At 44.9% G+C, this 20991-nt stretch overlaps 1 protein-coding gene and 1 long non-coding RNA gene across 2 annotated transcripts in view; one reads left to right on the top strand and one right to left on the bottom strand.

The window, feature by feature from the left end:
* Window positions 1-6655, top strand: part of LOC308563256 — a 42672-nt gene extending 36017 nt beyond the window's left edge. Inside the window, exons 3-5 of the long non-coding RNA XR_013999764.1 lie at window positions 2407-2566; window positions 2735-2914; window positions 4878-6655. This is a non-coding gene — a long non-coding RNA (uncharacterized lncRNA). The remainder of the gene's footprint in view (window positions 1-2406; window positions 2567-2734; window positions 2915-4877) is intronic.
* A 9674-nt stretch (window positions 6656-16329) lies between these two features.
* Window positions 16330-17547, bottom strand: ZCCHC3 (zinc finger CCHC-type containing 3; the record flags this gene model as incomplete). Its single annotated transcript, XM_081148334.1, has 1 exon — window positions 16330-17547. One exon carries the CDS (start codon window positions 17545-17547, stop codon window positions 16330-16332), a length of 1218 nt encoding a protein of 405 aa, XP_081004460.1.
* Window positions 17548-20991: the final 3444 nt, after the last annotated feature.

The raw sequence follows: 20991 nt of genomic DNA, 5'->3' as shown, positions 1-20991 counted from the left end.
AGAGATTTTTGTCATTGTTTACTGCTTTATCCCTAGGAGATTCCCTGGCACACAGTAGGTGCTCAATACATATTTATGGAATGAATCAAAGTCAGTGCCCTACGATGAGTGCACTAAAATTCCTATTCTCTGGAAGCCCAAAGAAGGAAGTAAAATTTTGGAAAACAAAACCCCAAACTGCAGTCTGCCACTAAGATGTGGTTATCAGTACACACAGATTACCCTAAGTCCTTTCAAATGGGTGCCCAGAATCTAAACCTTACTGGCCACAGGAGTTCAAGGCTGGGCTCACCACTGGGCTGTGCAACCCAGACTGCAGTAGGTAGGTGATGAGGTTCTTGGAGTGAAGCTGACCACCACTACCCCACCAGTCCAGGCCACCATCATCTCTCACCTGGGCACCTGCCCAGCCTCCTTTTCTGGTCCCTGAACCTACCCGGTCTCCTTTCATTCCACTCTCCTCCCTGAAGCCAGAGTGATGGGATTTTCTAATCACAGATCTGATTGTGTCTCTGGCCTTCTTAACACCCTTCAATGGTTTCCCCATTATTCTCAAGATAAACAACAGACTCACCTGGTGCACCAAGTGAAGTTTAGTCTGACCCCTGCTCACTCATCTGACCTCCTCTCCTATTTTCTCTGTTTTGAGCTGGCTTCCAGTCAATGAGGCCTGTTGAGCCCTCACACACGGTGTTGTGAAATCCCTTCTCCCACCCTTTCCAGCCCTTCCACCTCTGTCTGCCTTCTTATAGCTCTCCTGATTCCATGTTCCTTTTCTTCAGTGCACCAGCGGCCTACCTAGCTTATTTGTCACTCAGAACAGATAATTTTTAAACACCCACCTCCTCTAAATGATATTATTTTCAATAACAGTCATGAAATGTAATGAATCAATGAAATATAATGATAACGGCAAGAAAAGAAATGCAGACTGAAAATATTCTTTTATTGAACTTTGTGTATGTAATCATCAGTAAAAATAAATACTATAATACAAAAGAGGAAAAGAGTATTGAATCAATAATTTTCCATTACACTAATATATTTCTTTGAAGAAATAAAAACATACCTACATAGCAGTTTGTTGCAATAATGACATTACATTAATTACATTATAGTTCAAAAACAAGAAAACAGCCCTGGCTGGTGTTGCTCAGTTGGTTGAGTGAACCAAAAGGTTGTCCCAGGTTTTGGGTTTGAACCCTGTTTCTCCCTCTCCCTTCCTCTCTCTAAATAAAAAATTAATTTTAAAAAGTATTTAAAAACAAACAAGAAAATACTTTTAAGAATCAATTTCAATATTAAATATATTGTTTAAATCTGTAAAACAATTTTACTGAATAAGAAAATGCAATTTTACTACATAATAAAATTTGCAGTTACCACATTTTGCAGTTTGCTCTTTGTTTTACTGTTTTAAATTTTCAGTGCAAAAGCTTTAAGTGGTTGTATGAAATGAGAGAATTGAAGCAACTCAAGTTCTGGTTCTTCAGCTTCATAATCACTGTGCTATCATTGTTTATTTTGAATCTATTGTTTAAACAGAGACATATGTTGTACCAAAGGGGCTGGAGACACAAGTGGTCAGGAAACAAGCTTTAATAATTCCCGACTGTTCTGAACTATTCTCAAAACTAATGCATATAGCTCAGCCAGGCGTGGCTCAGGAGTTGAGCACTGACCTAGGATCCAGGAGATAGAGGTCCAATTCCTGGTCAGGGCACATGCCCAGGCTGCGGCTTGGTCCCCAGTCGGGGGTGTGTAGGAGGCAGCGATCAATGACTCTCTCATCATTGATGTTTCTATCTCTCTCTCTTCCTCTGCTTTCCTGTCTCTGAAATCAATAAAGATATATTTAAACAACAAAAAACTAATGCATGTAGCCGTGTCTGACTTGGCATGTGTTAGGGCTGACTGTATAACCGCGAGTCCTCTGACTTAACTTCCTTGCAGAATATAATGTTTGTGTATAAGTAATTAAAATGTGCTGATTGAAACTTACAAATATATTATTTAGACTCAACGTAGACCAACAATTTGATCTCCCAGGAAGGAAATTTTATCAGTGACATGGTTTGGAATTATGGGCATATAGTGATAATAAAATGGATACTGGCCCTGGCCAGTGTGGCTCAGTGCTTGGGGCGTTGCCTGGTGCACCAAAGGGTCTCAGGTTTGATTCCCGATCAAGGGCATATACACTCTGGTTGCAGGTTCAGTCTCCACTGGGGCAAGTGCTGGAGGCAGCCAATTGATGTGTCAGAGACACATTGATGTTTCTCTCTCTCTCCCTCCCTCCCTTCTACTCGCTCTAAAAATCAATGGAAAAAATATCCTCGGGTAAGGATTAACAGCAAAAAATGCAGATTGACTCTCAGTTTTATTATTGTTTTAAATTCTCTGCAGACACAGTCCCATTTGGTACGTCATGGCAGAGCAGAAGCTCCATGAAATCAGAGGACCCACCTGATTTCCACTCTCACCATTGTATCCCCAACACCCAGCAGAGTTTGACACAACACAGACTCATAGTTTGACTCAATGAAGGGAGGAAGGAGCCACTCAGGTAGGTGTGACTGTTCCAGGCACCATCAAACAACTCCAACCATCCCAACCATCTAACTCCAAAACAGTCTGCAAACTGGCATGGCCCTTAAGGACATTCACAATGAAGAGCAAGAACAATAAGAACAAGGTAAGTCACTTTTTAAAAATATATCTTTATTGATTTTAGAGAGAGGAAGGGAGAGGGAGAGAGAAACATCAGTGATGAGACAGTGATGAGACAGTCATTGAATGGCTGCCTCCAGCACGCCCCCCACCAGGTATCGACCTGCAACCCAGGCATGTGCCCTGACCTGGAACTGAACCGCAATCTCCTGGATCAACAGCTGAGCCACACCTGCTGGGCAAAGTAAGTCATTTTTTAATTCATCTAAATGTCTTTAAAAATTCAGAAATTATGATCCTCTGTGTGTGTGTGTACTACAGGGCTCTTTCTTTTACTGCATAATAGTATAGCACTGTGTACATGTGGCTCTTGAGCACTTAAATATGGCTAATGCAAGTTGAAATGTGTTGTGCAAAATTCTCATCACTTTCAAAGACAGTATAAAAATGTAAAATATCACATTATTATTTTTTTCTGTTGATTATATGTTGAGATTATACTATTTGGACATATTGGGTTAAGTAAATATGTTAAAATTAATTTCACTTGTTTTCTTTCTCTTTTACCTTTGTAAATATGGCTTCTGAAAAATGAAAAAGTACACCTATGGTTTGCATTACATTTCTAATAGACAGTGCTAACAGAGAAGATGGAGGTTTTTCTGGTCTTTACCTGGCAGAATAAAAAGTTGACAATCTTTTTGCCCATTCCCAAACTTTAAAACAAGTTCTCTTTTGGGGGGGTGTGTGTTATTTTTTAACTTCTCTGTGACATCTCAAAGTCTTAAAATCCCTGACGGAATGCTGGGTTGCCAATCCACGAATGTAGTTTGAGACTCAGAGAAGCACAAGGCAGAGAAGAGAGACCAGAACTGGGGGCATGTTCACAATCAGAAGAGGACAGCGTCAGAGTCATTTTAGCAGCATCAGCATGATTGGTGGAACTGGTGAATAATCAGATTGGGAGAAGGAAGGGGAAGGTGACTAGACAGGAGAGAGGATTTTATCTGGATAGTGGGTCCCATCCGGTGATTCTGAAATCACACCCCATTGGTCCATCTCTACATCTCCTGGAGTATAATGCTTATCCCCCACCATCTGACTCTGAAATTCATTAGACTTTTCTCTTTGGGGGTGACTATATAATTCATCATAAAAGGAGACACTGTTAATAATTATGCTGGAACAACAGAAATAAACTGAGACTTCCTGGGTCTCAGGAAGTAAGCCATCCTCATCTTACTGGCTAAATTATAGTGGATTCCCATAATTCTCAGAAGTCAAGCATGGAAATACTGGGGCTTTAAACAATCAAAGCAACCAGGATATTAAGTCAAATTTTGTTCAGTGTTATAAGTCTTTAGAGAGTTACTTTATCTCATTTGCCTCAGTTTCCTCATCTGCAAAATTGGAAGAGCACAATAGTTCAGGACATGGGACACAGTAAAGGTTCAATGAGTGGTAGCTAGAACAAGAGCAACAACAAAAATACTCTGTTGTGAGTCTTCTTTTTTAAAAAAAAGGAGCAAAAAGGCAAAACTACAGAGACAGTACAAAGATCTGTGGTTGTCGGGTTTGGCGGGGAGAGGGTTGAGTAGGTGAAGCACAGAGCAGTGAAACTCTTCTGTATGATACTGTAGTGGTGGATACAGGACATTATGCATTTGTCAAAGCCCACAGAACTTAATGCATGAAAAAATTTTAAAAATCACTTAGGACATCTGCAGAATCCCAAGATAGAGTGTACCATGTGACAAAACAATCAGCGGTATTACAAATGTATGAAACCACCTCACCGAAGGGGTGAGGGAAAGGGTGCTGACTTAAGTAACTTGAGAAATGAGTGGAGTCTGTAAAACTAAAAGCATAAGAAAGTGTCCAGAGTACCGCACTCTAGCTGATAAAGCTTCCCACAGGGGTATGGACTAGCGAAGCTGACACTGCTATACCTGTATACTGGAACTGAACAATTAAGTAAATGGATGGTGGGTGGTGAGAACCAGGTTTTTCACTGTTGGAGTAAGACTTTACAGGTAAGCAAGGGAAGGAGGCTAGAATGATTCATGTAGTAATGGATGAGAGTTGGAAATATAATTATGAACTCATGTTTAGCTTAATATAGATGCAGATGGTTACATACAGAAATATTTATAGATATGTGATAAATATAAGTTAATATACACACACATATTTCTTTGTTTTGTTAGTTGAGAATGCTTCAAAGAAACAACACCCCAGCAACGAGCACACTTAGTGCCCAGATCTTGGTTTCTAATATCATTTTCCAATGGAGGAATCAGGGCTGAATTCCATTGAGAAAGGGCTGATTCTAGGACTGGGGCAGGAAATATACAAGATGAGCCTGGGGCATCATATAGTGCGAGAAAGTGAGAGAATGCTTAAGAACAATAACAGAAAGAAAAGACATACAAAGATGGGGGCATATCAAAGGACACAGGGGCCAATTAAAAGAGCTCACAGGCCAAAACTGGAACAATCTGAGCAACAAAATTTAGTATTGGATTACAACCTAAAGTATGAAATAAATATCTATGAGTCCATAGTGCTATAAATAAATGACTGAATAAACAGAGGAAAAGAGACAAATCTTTGTGGGCTAAGCATCATCACTTCCTTTCAAAGAGGACAGCATGAAAAGCGGTAAAAGTACAGTGGAGAAACCTGACAAACCCTTCCTCAGCCATGTGATCAAGGTCAATACCAACAGGGATAACTCATGTTGATATCCGAGACACTGCCATAGCCAGAAGGAACCCAAAGAGAAACGAGATAAACGCAATATGGCATCTGGATGGGATTCTGGGATAGAAAAAGGACATTAAGTAAAAACTAAGGAAATCTGAATAAACTATGAACTTTTGTTAATACCAATGTATCGATATTTATTGATTGTAACAAATGTGCCATATTAATGTAGGATGTTAATAATGGAGAAAATGGAATGGAGAGAAGATATAGGAACTTTGCATTATCTTTTCAGTGTTTCTGTAAATCTAAAAATGTTCTAAAAAATAAAGTTTATTTTTAAAAGAATGGCACAGGGTTTCAAAAATACCTTTAGTTTATCCAGACTTTAGAGTATCAAAGCCATTAAACAGCCTGCCTTAAAAATGGAATTTCTTCAGTGGATTAAGAAAAATATTCATTTATCCTATAGTTTTCATATGCTTTGGATCCAGGAGTTAAACTGTCCAATAAAAGGCAGCTATCAATTACTTAGGTCAATGTCTCATGAACTCAGCATCCACAAATCAGTGTCTTTATTTGTATGTATTTGAAATACAAACAGGGAAAGATGACTATTTCTTTGATCATTTTAAATTAAATGAAAATACCTATAATGAAAGAAATCCACATACAACAGATATCAACACCATTGCCTACATTTTCATTGCCTAAATTATTTTAAAAGAGGATGACATATATTGTGTAATTGGAAGTTTTCTTCTCCTTAAATAAAATACCAGCCAAAGCTTATTCAACTGACAGAGACGTTAGTTCCTTCTAACTTGGAAAATTCCTTTTTTTGAAAAATCGAGTCCGTTGCTACTTCGCAGCTAGAGGGAAAGCAGGCTCGAAGCTCATTGGAGGTGTCCCTGGGCCGAGGGCGGGCTCTAAGCTAAGGGGCCTGCCCATTGGTGGGCTGCCCGCAGCTGCAGGACGGGGTGCCCGGGCTGGAGCTGGAACCCGGGGCGGAGCGGGAGGCCGCGGGCCTCGCGGCTGGAGGGGGTGTAATGGGCCGCCGAGGCCGCGCAGCCCGTTTCTACGGCAACCGAGGCTTGAAAGAGCCACTCAGATTTCTGCGTTCGCCCCAACTCCCCCTTCCGGAGGGGGCAGGGCAGCCTGGATTTGAGGGCTGGTGCTGGGTGCGTGGGGGCTGGGAGTTAAGGAGACAGGGCCTTCTTCTGGACAACCTAGCCACGCAGCATCTGAACTGGGCTCGAGGAACCTGACCTGCGTGGTCACTGGCAAAAAAAAAAAAAAAAAGGCGTAAAGAAGAAAGAGAAAAATTACATATAATTGCATCCTTCCCTCTGCACTGGTGACATTTCTCATGTGAATGAACACAGCGCCTGGCACAGAGTAGGTACTTAATACTCAATGGGAGGGAGAAAGGAAGAAAAGGAGGGGGGGGGGGGCCCGTGATGCGGGCCAGGTGGCGTGAGACCAAGTGCCCGCCCTCTTGGGCGGAAAGTCCGTAGCCAGACCCGCCTAGAGCTGACGGAGTGACAGCCTCGGGTATGGGGATCGAAGGAGAGAGGGGGCGCCTGTGCACTGGAGGAGGAGGCGGCAAACAGGACCGTGGCTCTCGGTCCTGGGGGACCTGACTGCGGGACGCCTCCCTCGGTGCGCATTCCCGCCGGCTCTGCCGCTTCCCAGCTCCACCGCCGCAGCGCTCCGGACCCCAGAGTCTTTGTGTTGGGGAGAAACACACAGTACCTGCTTCACCGAGTCGGTGTCAGAACTGAGATAACACGGGTCAAGTTCTTAATACGCCTGAAACAGTAAACGCTGTTATCATAACGCAGGAGCTATTATCATAATTGAGGAAGGGGTAGGGTTTGACTGGGTGCAGAGAATAGGGAGGTTATCATCCGTGTCAGTAAGCAGGGAGGAGCAGTGTGGAAATCCTACAAAAGAGACCAGTTTGGGCATCCTATAAAAAGCGTGGGAAATGATAACCAGAAGACAAAAAGGAAAATGATAGTTACTGTTTACTGAGGGCCTGACCCTCTAGCAAACCCTTTACATGAATTAATTGTTTCACTTCAAGTTTTCACCAGCCCTGATGAGGCAGTTGCCATTTTTCTGGTAAGAAAACAGGCCTGGAGAGGTTATGCGGCTCAGCAATGAGACAACCAAACAGGGACATTTGTGGAGCTCAGGACAAGAGTACAACTAGAGTCCAGTACACCTATATGTCTCTAAATAGAAGTTATACATCAATCTACAGCAATGTGTTAATGAAATACGTTCTATTCTCCTCTTTGAAGAATATACCTTCATAACAACCTGGAAGGCCAGGTTCAAATTAGAATTCCAGGACTCTTGGAGTTCTGGGCAAGAATGTATTGGCCCCGGAGAGCTACCCTCTGGATCCTGCATCCAGCCTTTGTCCAGCGACCTCCCATCCCATCAGGGAGGGATGCCATATCCTAGCTGTCTGACAAACAGCTGCTTTGAGACCTAAGCCTCAGGTCTATAAGGTGTGCATCAATCAGATGGTGCAGTTTGCCCTCAGCTGAGATGGACCCAGGAATGGGGCCCACAAAGGCCTGTAAAGAAGCTTAGGGATATTTTGGAAGGGAATTCTGGGGGCTCAGAGAATGTTCTAGAAAGGGAGGGCAAAGACTCTGGGTGGGCAGTTGTTTTGTGCCTACAAAATCCTCTCCCTGTCCCTTGAGGAGAGGTGGTGGGGGCTCAGGGCAGGGGCTACTCTTGCTAGGGGTAAGGGAGTGTTGAACTCAGGCATTCGGAATCCAGGAGCCTGGTGCTCGCCTCTGTGCCTTTTAGTGCCAGGGGACATGCAGACTAAGTTTCAGTGATGTTCCCTCAGAGAAAGAGGGGAGGATGGGCCTGACCTCCCAGACTGAAGGAAAGCCTGACCAAAGGTGAGAAGACTGAAGGAGTGAATTAACTTATATATATATATATATATATACACACACACACACACACACACACACACACACACACACACACACACATATATCTTTATTGATTTCAGAGAGAGAAGAAGGGAAAGGAAGAGAGAGAAACATCAGTGATGGGAGAGTCATCGATCAGCTGCCTCCTTCACGCCCCACACTGGGGATGGAGCCTGCAACCCAGGCATGTGCCCTGACCGGGAATCGAACCTCGATCTCCTGGATCATAGGATGATGCTCAGCCACTGAGCCATGCCTGGCCGGGTGTGAATTAACTTTTTAAAGATGAATGGATAAGTCCTTCTTCAGTATAAAGTCTGAAGAGGGAATTATCAAAGGGCAAGTAGCCTAGCCGAGTAGCTCAGATGGTTAAAGCATCTTCCCAAAACACCAAGGTTGCAGGTTCAGTCCCCAGTCAGGGCACATACAAGAATTAAAGAATCAACCAATGAATGCATAAATAAGTGGAACAACAAAAATCTCTCTCTCTCAAATCAATAAAAATGTTTTTTTAAAAAAGGACAAGTAGACACATGTCCTGATCTGTAACCTCAGCCAAGGAATTTCTAGATCATTCATGCCATAAATATTTATTGGGCTTTTACTATGTGCCAGGCACAGTCCTAAATGCTGGAGCTACAGCCAAGAGCAAAAAAGTCATGGTCCTTGCCCTCTGGAAGCTCAAAATTGAGAGACAGAGGCATAATCAAACCATGGCATAAATAAATGTGTCACTGTATCTGCAGTAACTGTTGAAGGAGAGGAGAATGTAAGAGAGGGTGGCTGCAATTAGGAAGTGGCATTAGAGCTGAGCACCAGGGAAGGTAAGGGTTAACCACGTGTCCGGGAGGGTGAATTCCTGGAATGACTAGCAGGAGCCCAGCCTGGGTTAGGGGTGAGGCCCAGAGGAGGCAGCGCCTAATGGGCTCTGGGGAGGACACAAAGTCTTTGAAGGTCTTTAAGCTTGGGAATAATGTGATCAAATTTCATTTTGAGGACTATTTTTTTGGATTGAAGGAGACCAAGCTTGGAAGCAGGGAGACCAGAGTTGTTTGCTGTAGAGTATTAAACTTTCCCATTAAAGTTTCTTATTTTTAAACATAGAGGAAATGGATTCCTGTCTTTGTAGAGTCTACAGGAATTTCTTTGAAGTTTTATGTTGTTTTGCATTGATTTTTGTTACTAATTTTTTTTTTTTTTTGGCCAGAGATAACATATAAAAGAGTTAAAACAGAAACAAAATAAAAACAAAACAAAACAACACAGGGATATACCGTGGAAAATGAGTTTTCCTTCCATCCCAAACCCCTAATATCTAGTTCTTCTCATAAGCTACAACAGTTACCAATTTCACTAATATTCTTCCAGAGTTATTTGTACATAAGTAAGCATTTGTACATAAATAAGCATTTGTACATAAATATGTATTCTATCATTTAAAAATTGTAATACGTATATAAATAACATTGAACACTTTACATTTTATGATTTTGTCAATTATACCTCAATGAAGCTGAAAAGGTAAAATTAAAATGTAAATGGTAGTATAACATATCTTACTTTGTTCACTTTAAAATATGTCTTAGAAATTGTTCCATATTAATATATATAGAACTGTTCCTTTTAATAGCTGCATAGTGTTCCACTATTTGGAAGTACTCTCTAGCTCCCTATTGATAGATAATCAGATTGTTTCTAGTTTTTGGTACCCAAAGTAATGCTTCAGTGAACACCCTGGTACATTCATCTTTGTGCACATGTCCAAGTTTAGCTATTAATGACTGCTGTGTTAAAGTTACGTGAATTTTGATAGTGCCAAACAAACTGCTTTCTAAAGATGTCTGTCCATGTTTTATTTTAAAACTCTGCAAAGTTTCTATTCTCTATAATATATCTGTGTGGATTTTCATGAAACCTGTCCTCCCCAAATATTCTTAGTTACATTGACAAGCCAGTGAGTGGTGCTGTACGGGCCTATTGGCTTTGCACATGTCTGGTACACTCTTATGGAACTCCACTTTCAACTTGGTATGATCTCACCACCAGTGATCTTTAGCTTCCTCTCGTACCACTCCATACTCCACCATACTGAACTCCTCTGGCTGCCACACCTGGGTTCACATGAAGAGATGTAATGCGCACTCTGGCTAAGCATGAGGTCCTAAAGGAGCCTAGGAGCCTCCTGTGAAAGGAGTTGGATTGGCATTTTAGGAAGATTATTTGTTCCTTAGTCTGTCTCCTGCCCCCCTCATTCTACTCTAAAAGGCCCTTACCAATAACCTCCACATTACTCAATCCAATGGGCACCCTTCAATTCTTTTTTTTTTTTTTTTTAGGAAAGGAAAGTCAATTCTTTACTTGTAATTTCTCAAAGTCAGCTTTTTTTGTTGGTTTTTTAAAAAAGTGTTTTTATTTATTTCAGAGAGAGGAAAGGAGAGAGAGAGAGAAACATGAATGATGGGAGAGTCATTGATTGGCTGCCTCCTGCATGCCCCCTACTGAGGACTGAGCTGAAACCCAGGCATGTGGTCTGACCTAGAACCAAACCATGACCTCCTGGTTCATGGGTTGATGCTCAGCCACTGAGCCACGCCGGACAGGCTCACAGTCAGTTTTAGTTGACCTCTTGCAGCACTCAGCACAGTTGTTAATCCCTGCCACTTGTAACTCTCCTCCCTGTTTATGAGCCTCTACACTCTTGTTTTCCTTTCCCTTTCTGGCTGTCCCTTATTAGCTTGTCATAATATCCTTTCCCATCAGGGAAAACTCACATAGAGTACGATCCAAGTTGCTATAATCTTCCTCTGCTCTGTTTTCTCTCATGACACATTAGGAGATTGTAAAATTGATTTAATGGATCACATAAGCATTTATAAAACAATGAAGCAATAGACTAAAAAATATTAAGGTGCCTGGACAGAGTGGTTCAGTTGGTTAAGTGTCATCCCATGCCCTGATAGGTTGCTGGTTCGATTCCCGGGCAGGGCACATACCTGGGGTTGAGAGTTTGATCCCCCAGTTGGGGAGCGTATGGAAGGCAACCGATCAATGTTTCTCTCTCACATCAATGTTTCTCACTCTCTCCTCCTCCTCTAAGCATGTACTGGTTAAAAAAAAAAAATGTATCAGGGTGCACTACCCACAGGTTTAATATTGTGTATATATATATATACTTGTTTTTTTATATATAAGTACACGTGCATACATATCTCTGATGGCTGCAATGTGAAATGTGCATCTCAATATGGGGTGTTGATAGAGTGTGAAAGCTATTGCTATAGGATTCATGTTTATTTCTCAAGCCCAGAACTCTTCTTAGAATTTAAGACCGTGCATTTTGAACCACCTATTCCACACCTTCTCTTAGACATTCTCTATGGAGACTTTAAACTCAACACATCCAAAATCAAACTCAAGGCCTTCATCCCAAACTTGGGATTTTTTCCTCTGTTCTACATCTCAGGGAATGACCCGACCACCTATCCAATTGCAGAAGCTGGAAATCTGGGAGTCAATTATGGTACTTACCCTTCCCTAGCCCATGTCTGTCTTATTGACTTAAGTGTCTAAATATATCTTTACCCTGCCTGTTTTTCTCAATCTGCATCATCCAGGCCCAATTTACCCTTATTTCTCACCTGGGTAAACTGGACATCTTTCCACTTGGGCTTCCCTCTGCCCATTCTCTATAATGTTTCCTGAATGGTATTTAACAAATACAACCCTGATCATGTCACTTCCTTGCTTAAAAATCTTTCAATGGCTTCTCATCATTCTTAGACTCAAATTCTCTCCCTCCCTCCTTCTTTCTCTCTCCTTTTCCCAGCCCTTCCCCAGGCAGGTGCTTCTCTGCCTCTTTTTCCTAAGCTCCAAAGGCCCCTCTTTTCTTTTGCCTCTGTAACTTGTTCCCTAAGCCCAAGCAGCTCAGCTGGCTCACTTCTTAAAAAAAAAAAAAATCTAAACATGGCTGACCAGACCCCCTAAGATCTTCAGCCTTATTTCATACCATCATCTCCCTCCTCCTCTCTATATTTTAGCCACACTGGCTGGGCTGGATAAGGTCAGTTGGCAGATGACATCCATTCCCACTGTTTATGTGCCTTCCTGTGCAACACATGCAGGAAAGCTAAAATATTTTCAGACTCCAGCAATTAGATGTACTTGCATGAGATTTAGAAGGTGGAAGGCAGAAGTCACAGTTTGGGTTATTTTTGCTTTTAAGTATGGTTGTGGAAATACCAGCTTATGGTCTCTAGCTTCAAGGACTTGACATTTCACTGTCCTGGCAGTGGCTTTCTGATCCTAGCAGCCTGTCCTTGGGTGGCAGCTTCAGCATTCTCAAACTCAGCCTTTCCAGTGGTGACCTGGCTCCTTTCTGACTATGAGATGGGTAGTAGCTCCCCTGGTAGGTCAGTTTCTGTGGTGTTCTAGGAGTCATTCCTAATACCCAGTTTAGGGTCCATCACTTTCTTCATTAACTAGAGTGGTTTCTGTTTCTAAACCTAGACTTCATTGGATTTCTAGATTTGGCCAGGGTTTCTCCCACTATAGGGTTGTTATACTTGTTATCCCCTTGCCTAGGCTAACACCCCTGTTACCCCTTAACTCCTACTCCCATCTCTCAATTAACTCCTTATATATCCTTTCAATCTCAGTTCAAACACATTCTCTGGGATGTTATCCCTGACCCCTAAGACCAGATCAGTTTTCCTTGTTGAACAAGATATCACTGCATGTTTCTTTTAATGCATTATCACTTTGTAATTAGTGTACCTATTTTTGTGACTCTAGAATTTGAGCCCCAGGGGACTTGACTATTTTGTTTTATTCTGTTTCCTAAAGAGTTAGTGCTTAACATAATGTGTTGAATTAATAGAATGGAGGTGGTCAGACTGGAGGGCGTTAGGACAAAATCAAACCTCTTAAATAACACTGGCAAGCCCTGTCACCTCCTCTTGGCCTTTCCCAACCACATCTTCCATGACTTTCTAGCCAGAAGGAACACGCTGTGTTCCAGGTCTCTGCACAGGCTGCTGCTGCTGCTTGGATATCTCTTTCCTCTTTACCTGGCTCTTATTCATCCTGCTGGTTTCAGAGGAGACATCATCCCTTCCAGGACGCTTGTACTTCACACAATTCTGTAAGTTTTGTATTTTTTCAGAGTATTTAAAAGTACTTAATATTATTTAATAAATTTGTTACTTATCTGTATCTCCTCCTGCAAGTGCACCGTCTTGTTCATGGGTGTATGCAGAGCGCCTTGCACAGGGCCTGGCAGCTAGTCGGCCAGCCTCAGTCTGGGGATCTCTGCACGCTCTCCTGGAGTCCATGAACAGTGAGGAATTGTAATTTGGGGGCTGCTAGATTGGGAGAGGAAGCTGGGGGAGGTTTGTTCGTTCCAACCCGTGGCTCACTCCCCAGATCGGCAGGAGGCCCTGGGGCGGATCCTGTGGGGGGATGGGCAGAGAAAGTTTCTTCCTCAGCTCCCTCCAGGAGAGTTGCAGGAGGGGCCAAGAGAGGGAAGATCCTTCCTAGGAGGTTCCTTGGCAAGGCGCCTGCGAGGAAGAAGGGGGAGGGGATATGATGAATGCAGGCTTTCTCCTGGCCACTGGCCTCCAAGCCGTGCGAGGGAGGAAAACGCAAAGCAGCGAAGAGAAAGAGATGAGGGGGAGGGGGAAGGGGAGGACAGGAGGGAGGCTTCGAGGAGGAGGGAAGGCTCTGTTTGCTTTGGGAGAGGAGAAGGGCTGAGCTGGCTCTGAAAGGAAGGGTTCCCAAGAGCCAACCAAGCCCCAACTACACCGGATCAGCTCTGTAAATATCCTGAAATCACTGACTCAGAATCAACACACTGGGAGCCTTTTTAGGATCTGATCGTTTTAACATCTCAGGGCTGAAAAGTCCTTCCCAGGGTTAGGTTTGGGGTGGAGAGGAGGGAATCTCCAGGACTAGCTTGGAGGAGTGAGTCTGCTCTCCTGGAAGAGTCCTGGACTCTTTCTCTCTTCCTTATAGCTGGAAGAGATGGCATTAAAAAAAAAAAAAAAAGCCCATGAATACTTTGCATCCAATTCCTGGCACTTAAAATAACTGTAAGATGATGAAATTGACATCTTCCCTCTGTCCTTCCCACTGATTTGTAATTTCCAAAGGGCAGAGTCCCTCTCACTCATTTAGTACCATTCAGAACTGTGGTCTCAAAACTGGAAACCCATCAGAATTGCTTGGGGATGCTTGCTAAAAATGTTTTCCTTGTTCCAGTGACTCTGATTCTTTGGAGCTGAGTTAGGGACTTAAAACTTGAGTTTTAAGTGTGCTAAGTGATTAGCACACTGCGTTTAGGGAGCAACTCCAAAGGGCCTGGAACAACAGAGTAGGTGCTAAATGTAACCGTCAAGGGCTGGAACTGTATTTGCAGAGTAAACAAGTGGTGTGTGGGAAGTATGGATTTGAACTAGGGGTCTGTGTACCCATGATTCTTCTGAAAGGAAATAGCGCAGCAGTGTATTTTGCAATACAAAAGATAAATATTTATTCAGAACAAAACTTTTAACAATGGATTTTACATTCCAAGCCACAAGGAAATAGCAAAACTTAATGCAAAGGGAAGACAAATACTAAAAGTAGTGTATTGTCTATTCTCCTTTAACTTGGTAACAGTTGACCCAACGCCCTCTCGCTTGACCTATTTTGCAAGTACATTTTGGCGTTAACAATTCACTTATAATTCTGGGTTAAAACAGCCTTTCTCCTGAGGGTCAGGAGGTTGTGGATGAACTCCACTAGCTGCTTTTCTGGGGTTTCTAACTCTAGAGGCTAAGGTGCAAATGTAAACCTTTGCTAGGTCTGCTTACACAGGAGCACCCCCATTTCTCACTGGTGACAAGGAATGGGGAAGGGTAAGGACCCAAAGTACCAGGCACATTTTAATCCAGATTTGATACCCCAGGGAGCAACGAGCGCATCCTGGATTATGTTCTTTTATTCCTTCCCTATCTCCCAAGTATTCAGAAGCCCCTGCTAAGTCATCTTTTTCTGCTTCCTTCCCCAGATGATTTCTTAGCATTCCTCTGGGCACATTATTCTGGAGAGATCAGACTTTCTGGGCCCTCAAGTGTTGAGGAAAATGTTGTGAAGTGTGAGAGGTAGTGGAATGAGCACTGGGCTTGGGGTCAGGGAACTCTAGGCTAGCTCTGGCACCAGACAGCGGTGTGATTTTGACCCAGACATTTAACCTCTCTGGGCCTGTTTCACTGTTGGAAAACCAAGGGATTGGTGTAAACCAATTTTTAGATCCTTTCCAACAGGAACATTCTAGATTCCATAATTCTGTGAAAAGTGGCTTCTGAGCCACCGAAAGAGCTGTCACAAAGTCCACGCATAGTAATGCCATAAGAGGCCCTTGGCCACCATTCAGAGCTTATTGACTCAGATTACATACACTTCTAACAACACTGGTTTCACAAATTCTCAGAACACACAGATTAGAAGCAGCAAATTAAAAGGGGGAGGAAAAGAGCTGCAAAAGATAGACATCCCGACAGAAGCCACAGTCAACAATATTTTCAAGTCAACAAACACTGATGGAGTGCAGTGTCTACCTGTACCTAGACACTGGGGTCCGCCTGTACCTAGTGTTAGGGCATAAAGATGAACAAGGCAGCCCACAGGGTGAAAATTCAGGGAGCAGACAAGGGGTAGGGAGTAACAAGTACAAAAAAAAAAATCCCCAAATACAAAAACGAAAACGAAATTTATAAAAGGGACTGGCGACGTATCTGCACACTACAGTTCTCGATAGTCATTACCGATCACAGTCACCAATTCAGAAAAGGCTGAAATGGAGTAAACTCAGTTTAAGAAGGCAAAGAGAGATGTAGCTTGTAGGTTTTAAAAGGTCTCCTTCAAACACGATAGAAAATGGTTTTCAAAAAAAGTTTTGGCACTTAAGAGGGGTAAACTGGCTCTGTATTCACTCTGGCAGGCAGGCGGGTGTTCAGTGCCCGGCCACGCCGGTCAGCTGGGCTGCCACGGAATTGTGAACGGCTTTGGGGCACTGAGCGAAGGCGTGCCCTCGCTTGCCACAGAGGTTGCACACGATGCCCTTCCGGCAGTAAGGGCTCAGGTGGCCCTCCTCCCCGCACCTGAAGCACCTGTCCTGCGTGCAGCTGCCGCTCAGGTGGGTCCGGGAACCACATTTAAAGCACGTCTTGGGCTGCCCCTTGTACCAGCTGTAGCCCCGCTCGGCCCCCAGGAAGAAGGCCCCTGGAAGGTGCCTGACACCGCCCTCCCCCTGGCGCAGCTCGATCTCGCACTTGTACTCCCCGGTCCAGATCCCAAACCTGTCGGTCACTTTCACGGGCACCGCGAGCACGTCGCAGTGGCGCTTGAGCCAGGTCACGATGTCCTCCACGTCCACCGTCTCGTTCCGGAAGAGGATGAAGAGCGTCTTCAGGCTGGACTTGCTCCGCCCCAGCACCACGAAGTTCTCCCAGCAGTCCTCCTGCTCGCGCTTCTCCTCGTACACGCGCAGGAACAGGGCCAGCTTCTCCGCCGAACGGAAGCTCACGTCGAACTCGCGGCTGCCGGGGATCTGGATGACGGCGTAGATGTCGTTCGGGTCCATGCCGATGGAGCGCAGGATGAGCGCGCCCACCACGAAGTCCCGGGTCGGGCAGGCGCTCTCGTCTCCCTGGAAACAGATGCGCACGAGGAAGCGGCCCTTGCCCGGGACTGCCGCGGGGCCCGCCGCCTCGGTCCCCGGCTCGTCCTGAGGCGACCGCTCGGCCGCGTCCTCGGCCGCGCCGGGCCGGGCCGGGGTCGCCATGGCCGCCCCCTCGGCCTTCTTCTTCCTGCCCGCCTCCGGGGCGCCTTTCTTCTTGCGGGGGTCCGCCGCCTCGCCAGCAGGCTCTCTCCGACGGCCCTTCGGGTCCCCGCGGCTGGCCGGCGGGAAGTCGCCGAGGCACGGCGCTGCCAGGCCCGCGGGGGCGCCGAGCGCGCCGCCCACGCCGCTGCCGCTGTCCTCCTCCCGCCGCGGCGGCCGCGACTCGCGGAACTCACCCTTCTTCTCCGCCAGGTTCTTCACCACCTGGGCCCAGCCCATCTTCTCGCGGCCGCCCTCGTGCTCCTCGGCCCGGGCGGCCGGGCGCGCGGGGGGCAGCAGCTGCGGGCGCCCCCGCTTCCTCTCCTCCTCGGGGCCGCCGCCGGTGGCCATTTTACCTCCTTCCCAGCATCCTCCACTCGCTCCCGCAGCCAAAGGGCGCCCATCGCGCGCGGTGCTGTGGGGTTTTGGATGCTTTTTTTTTTTTTTTTTTGAAATTTGATGCTTCTTTCCCCCGCCCCGCCAAAAATATTTACTCGCGGCGCTGGCGGCCGGCGCGGGCCCCGAGCCCCTGGCAGCGGCCGGGCCGCGTTTCCGCCGGGCGCGCGCCAGCCCCACCTCCTGGGCACGGCCGCGCCGGAGCCCGGAGCCCGGAGCCGGAGCCCGGAGCCCGGCCCCGTCCCGTGGAGGGTTTGGCAGCCTCGGGCCTCGCTCTCGAGGATTTGGGATTTCGCAAGCGGTCCTCGATGAGTTCATTCAAGCGGCATTACCAACGGCCCGCAGCCCGAAGGCGGGACGCAGCTGAAGGCGGTCTCGCCCATTTTGTTTTCCTTTGTACACCTTTCCCGTTGAGACAAAACCAAACCGAGCTCTCCCTCCTCCCGAGGCGCACCGCTGTGCGATATTTTTCCACGTTGGATTATGAACATTTTCAAACATGCCGAAAGTTGAAAGAATTTTACAGCGAACGTTTTACCTTTAGCTTTTCACTATTTTAACTTTCATTAAAATGTCGCTATACCCCTATCACACCACCCCTCTATCCATCAGTCCTTATTTTTTGATAACGTTTTTAAGTAAGTGATGTCGCATTATTTTAAAAAGAGCTCTCCAGCATACTCACGGTAACAATTATAATACACTGAGAGCTGAAGTGCCCAGTAATGTTCTAAGCACATTACAAGCCTTATCACGGGGAATCTTCCAAAACAGGAATGTACTGACCATTTTTCAGACGCAGTGGCCTGGAGATGGGGTTAATCATTTGGCAGAGTTAATAGGGGGCCCCTAGTTATAAATAGGTAGGTTATATTTATTTATTAAACCCTTTTGTTTCTGACATTGTGGATCAAGGACTATTTGCATCAGACTCTCCAGGAAACAAAACCTCTGAACACACAGATTCCCTGGCTAAAGTTAGCGCTGAACAGAATCTATTCCTCTCTCATCTGTCTCAACTGGTGCTTTGAAAGTATTGATAAAATTTGGGTGGTTGAAGGGCTAGGTTTAAATTACCTTTTGTCAGCTTTGTCTTCTTTCTGCATATCTGTGCATTTCAGGGTGCTTCAGTGACCTTTCCAACTTCACTGAAAGAAAAGGTGGATTGTGGAGCCAGGGAGATGCTAGTCTGAATCTGAGTGCTTCACATCTCAGCCTTGTCCCATGGGGCCAATGACTTCAGTTTTCATAGTTTCAGCTCGTTCCTCCATAACAAAGGGGTATTAATATCTACTGTCAGAGGCAGAATATGGGAATTGGAAGAGCTTGATCCAGGGTGGGTTTTCTAGATAAGTAGCAGGACTGGTTATTGCCTCAGCAATGCTATCAAGGAACAGGTTCCCTCTACTTTCCCCTCTTCTGTTCTGTTACCTCCCCTCACAGTTCCACAATTCTGGGAATGCCACGCAGATAATGACAGTATCTGGTAGCAGATGAGGGAATGCTTTTCTGCAAAGTCTTTTTTTTTTTTAGGTGTGATGAAAATCTTTCCCAAAAGTCTCTGAGCAGACTCCTCACCCTATTCTTTGGCCAGACTTTTATCACATGCCTATGACTAAATCTGTAACTGGCAAGAGAAATGGGCCCACCAAACCTAGCTCAGACCAATTATGATTTCTGGAAAGGGAGCTGGGACTAGGTCTGGGGCCTGCCTCCTCTAAAGAGAGTGTGTATCTGACTAAGAGCAGGGGCTGTTATCTGAGATGAATGGGGAGAAACCCACCCAGGTTTGCCACATATTACTGCCTCCTCCTTTTTAACTGTTTCGTGGTACAGAGCTTCCCAGCTGCAGTGCTGTGGTACAGTGGGCTCTGTAAATGAGGATGCCTGACATAGTGATTCCTTCAGCTCTAGGGGCAGCCAATAGGGTCCTGGATGGCCAGAGTACCCAGCTGATTGCTTTTACCATAGCAGTCTCTTCTGTTTAGTATAGTGTGCAGTGCATTTTAGAACATTTTTATATGATTTTTAAGAGGGGGAAAGGTTGGGAGCTCTGGCCTAGTATTCTTTAGTAACATTCCTCTATTCAAGTTTAGGTGATTTCAAATTATTGGCTCCCTCCAAATTATTTTTTAAACTGGAATGTACTTTTATTTTATTTAGTTTTTGAAGATTTCATGTATTGATGTGTGTGTGTGAGAGAGAGAGAGAGAAAGAGAGAGAGAGAGATTGATTTGTTGTTCCACTCATCCATGCATTCATTGGTTGATTCTTGTATGTGCCCTGCGCAGAGATCAAACCCACAACCTTGGCTTATTGAGATGGTGCTCTAACCAACTGAGCTACCTGGCCAGGGCTGGGATGCACTTTTAAATTTATCCTGTATCTAGCAAATCTGGGGTCTGGAGAGAGAACTGGAGTGGGGCAAGACTGGGAGCTGATACTAAAGTCCAGGCATGAGAGGAAAGCAGGGTATGTGTGTGTGTGGTGGTGGTAAGGGGTCTGATTCCAGATAGACATTGAAGGTATTGCTGACAAATTTGGGTGTGGGATGAGAGATGAATCAAAAGATGAGTCATGGATGACTCCAGGAAGAGAATGGTCATTTTGAGTTGGGTGAAAATGTTTCTAGGAAAAGACTGCACGTTAGTTGCCTATTAAATGTCCAAAGGAGATACTGAGTAGAAAACTGGATGTATGTGGCTGGAATTCAGGGGAGAGGCTGAAGATGTGAGGCTGGGAAGCATCTGGGTAGAGATGGCACCTGAAGTCATAAGACTGGAAGGGAGCACATGGAGTGAAAGCAGATAGAGAAAAAGAGAGGATCAGATCTGAGTCCTGGGGCAATCCGATAATAAAGGGGAAAGAGGAGGGACCAGCAAAAGAGAAGAAAAGGAGGTAGGAAGCAACTCAGAGTGGTTTCCTGGATGCCAGGTTTAGAAAGTGTGTCAAGGAGGGAGTGACCCATTGTGCCAAATGCTGCACGTAGGCCAAATAAGGTGAGGGCTAAGACATGACCCTGAGGTTTAGCAAAGTAGAGGTCACTAATGGCATTGACAAGGGGAGTTTCAGTGGAGAGGTGGAGATTGAAAGCCTGGCTGACGAGGCAAAAAGGAATGGGAGACACATAGCCAACCTCTGTAGTTTTGCTGTGAAGTGATGCAGAAATGGGAGGGGAGCTGCATGGAAGTGGCCAGTTTTTTGTTTTTTTTAATAGAAGAAATTAAAATATGTTGGTATGCCAATGGGAATAATACAGAGAAGAGGGTAATGGGGGGAAATGGGATGAATTGCTGGAGAAATATCTTAGAGAAAGTAAGAGAGAGTAGGATTCAATGCACAATTGTAGGAATTGGTCTCAGTAGGCAAGTTAAACATGGTCACAGGAGGGAGGCAAGT

The sequence above is a fragment of the Miniopterus schreibersii genome (genome assembly GCF_964146895.1).
Source record: "Miniopterus schreibersii genome assembly, chromosome: 10".
In the NCBI taxonomy this organism is placed as follows: domain Eukaryota; kingdom Metazoa; phylum Chordata; class Mammalia; order Chiroptera; family Miniopteridae; genus Miniopterus; species Miniopterus schreibersii.
Note: the sequence above shows the minus strand (reverse complement) of the source record. Positions and strands in the feature narration are given on the sequence as shown.